Source organism: Austrofundulus limnaeus, unplaced genomic scaffold (assembly GCF_001266775.1).
Source record: "Austrofundulus limnaeus strain Quisiro unplaced genomic scaffold, Austrofundulus_limnaeus-1.0 Scaffold859, whole genome shotgun sequence".
NCBI lineage: Eukaryota > Metazoa > Chordata > Actinopteri > Cyprinodontiformes > Rivulidae > Austrofundulus > Austrofundulus limnaeus.
The window spans coordinates 158,736-161,288 of NW_013953261.1; the positions used below are offsets into that span (position 1 = coordinate 158,736).

Consider the following 2,553-nt stretch of genomic DNA (forward strand, 5'->3'; position numbering starts at 1 on the left):
ACACACACATCAAGCTATAAATACTGTGTAACTACACACACATCAGGCTATAAATACTGTGTAACTACACACACATCAGGCTATAAATACTGTGTAACTACACACACATCAGGCTATAAATACTGTGTAACTACACACACATCAGGCTGTCCTGTGGTTTTAGAACACAACAGATTTGCTCTCACTCACCTGTCCAACAGGTAAAATGTAAAGCAGAGCCTGGAAAAGGATCCAGAGGAGGACGAAGCCAAATGCTTGGAAATCCCAGAAGGTTTGGAGCGAAGGCAGAGCACGAGGAAAGTTTGTCAGACTTGGATCCTCCTGGTTGACTTGGAGGATCAGAAACAGAACCCAGGCTGGCAGGAAGAGCAGCCAGAAGATTGCTCCTGTGAAGAAGAAGAATGACCAGGAACAGATCAAACATCATGCCAGACACAAATACATGTTGACCAGAGGCTCTAATTCAACTAACTTCACAGATTATTCTTTAACTGAGACCTGGGAAAATGTTGGTACTTCTCATGTTCAAGATCAGTTCAGCCTACTCAGACATCTAAACAACTTCTTTCATACTGAAAGGATTTCTGTCTGTTTTATGTAAACAAACAGTAACACCAGTTCACCTCTTTTCATATTTTACATCTCTGAATGTACAGATTTGTCTCCAACCAGCTACAGAAATGAGCCTTTATAAGTTTATGACAGGTACATGTAGGGCCATTGTTATGCATTGAGTAGTGTTAACAAAAGCAATGCATGTCAGTGACTACCGTAGGTTTGTCCTTTAGAAAAACTCAAAGTTGTTATCTCTAGCTCCATATTTATAAAATATAGCTCAAAATAAAGCTGAACAAATAGCAAATGTTCCGCTTTGCAAAAACTGATAACTTAAATTACAAACAGTGGTGAAAAGTAAGCATTGCATAATAATTTGTGCTTCCTGGATGTTTGTCTACATATCTAAGCTTTCTGACCAACTGTTATTCATGCATTCATTTATTAATCAGACCTGAGCCTTAAACAGACACATACTGAATATATTAGGTGTAGGAAAACACAAACGTTTCACTAAATAACAGTACTATTATAGAATTACTGTATGATGTGCATCGTCTTCATCAGCAAAGATGTGAGAACATTGTTTCAGAGAAACTCTCTCTAAACTTGTTTTCAGTCCTGTTCCTGCAGCTCCCTGATCAGACCTGTTCCCTTTCTGGTGTTATTACTCAATTATTACATATGTAAATATAAACACATGCTGCTTTAGAATCAACAAATTGTGTGTCTGACATCTAGTGGACGTTTTTAAGAAAGAAAGGAACTCACCGATCTTCCCTCCAAAATCCAGGTGGGAGGTGGAGGAGGAGGAGGAGGAGGGGGCAGCAGCTGCAAGGCCCTTCGCCTCTTTTTCCTTCTGCTCTTCTGATCTAGCTTCAGCTGCTTTAGTGTCTGCGTCGTCCTTCCTGCGGCGCAGGTTGTAGCGGCCTTGGCTCCTCTCTGCATCTGCCTCTGATTTAGCCTCAGGCTGCTGGAAAAAATACACAAAAAAAATGTGGTTTTACTAGAAATCTGGTAAAAAAACATGCATTTATCAATCAAACCAAATAATGTATAACCCAAATGGAACAGAACAAACATGTTTACAAAACCCAGCAACTCCACCTGACAGGTGCTTCAGAAGAGGAGAGAGAAACAAACAAATAAAACAGTTTATTTTACTGGGACATGTACTTTTTAAGTATTTTCCCACAGCGTTCTGTGACACAAAGGATTTGGCAGCTCGTTCATATAAATCTTACAACCAGTATAAACACCACACACAAACTCTCCTCAACTGATCTCTGAGTTTGTGTTGGTCTAAGTTAAATTTAATACCTTTTAATACCTTTTTAATACCATCCCAATGTTTTTTAATACCAACACGACTTCAAGTTGAAACAGTAGCAGCAACCGCTTCAACCTGTTATTAAAGTTACTGGATACATAGTTATCTCTTTGCCTTAATGAAACACTGATCTATTTACAATTATTTGTTATTTAACTTTAAATTCAAGTCAAGTGTTTTCCTTATGTGTAGGAGGAGCAGAGCTATCAGCAACAGGTCATCTGCTCTCACATGTCCCAGAAACTCAGAAACAAAACACCCTGATGTCACACAACCATCCTCTAAATCACATCTGTGTGTGTCCATCTGATTTTAAACATGTACTAAAACTTCTGTTGAACCTGAAAATGAACCTCACCACCACTACAGTTTTACCCTCACAATCACCAGCTTTTATCTGCATATACATTGACATTACCAGCTAAAGAACAAAAGGATTCATCAATCAACTTCTTAAAAAAATCAGTTTTCAATTTTCATACTGAGCAGAGAGTTACCTGTAATAGCTTTCAAATATCACCTTTTAAATTTATCAAAACTGGGAAAAAAAATCCCAATGTATAAACTTTCTTGTAGCTAAAAATACTTTCAATTAAAAACTATGATTGAAAATAATAAAACTTTACTAAACAAACTAAATTAACAGAATCTATGTGAGAACTGTAAAT

The 2,553-nt window shown here is 37.5% G+C and overlaps 1 protein-coding gene across 1 annotated transcript in view; it reads right to left on the bottom strand.

Moving 5' to 3' along the window:
* LOC106532953 (lamin-B receptor) overlaps positions 1-1,381 on the bottom strand; it is a gene marked incomplete at its 5' end in the record, with an annotated part of 13,149 nt that extends 11,768 nt beyond the window's left edge. The window contains 2 exon segments of the mRNA XM_014029137.1: positions 190-386; positions 1,327-1,381. Of these exon segments, the coding sequence (XP_013884591.1) occupies positions 190-386; positions 1,327-1,381 (252 nt within the window).
* Between the last annotated feature and the right edge of the window lie 1,172 nt (positions 1,382-2,553).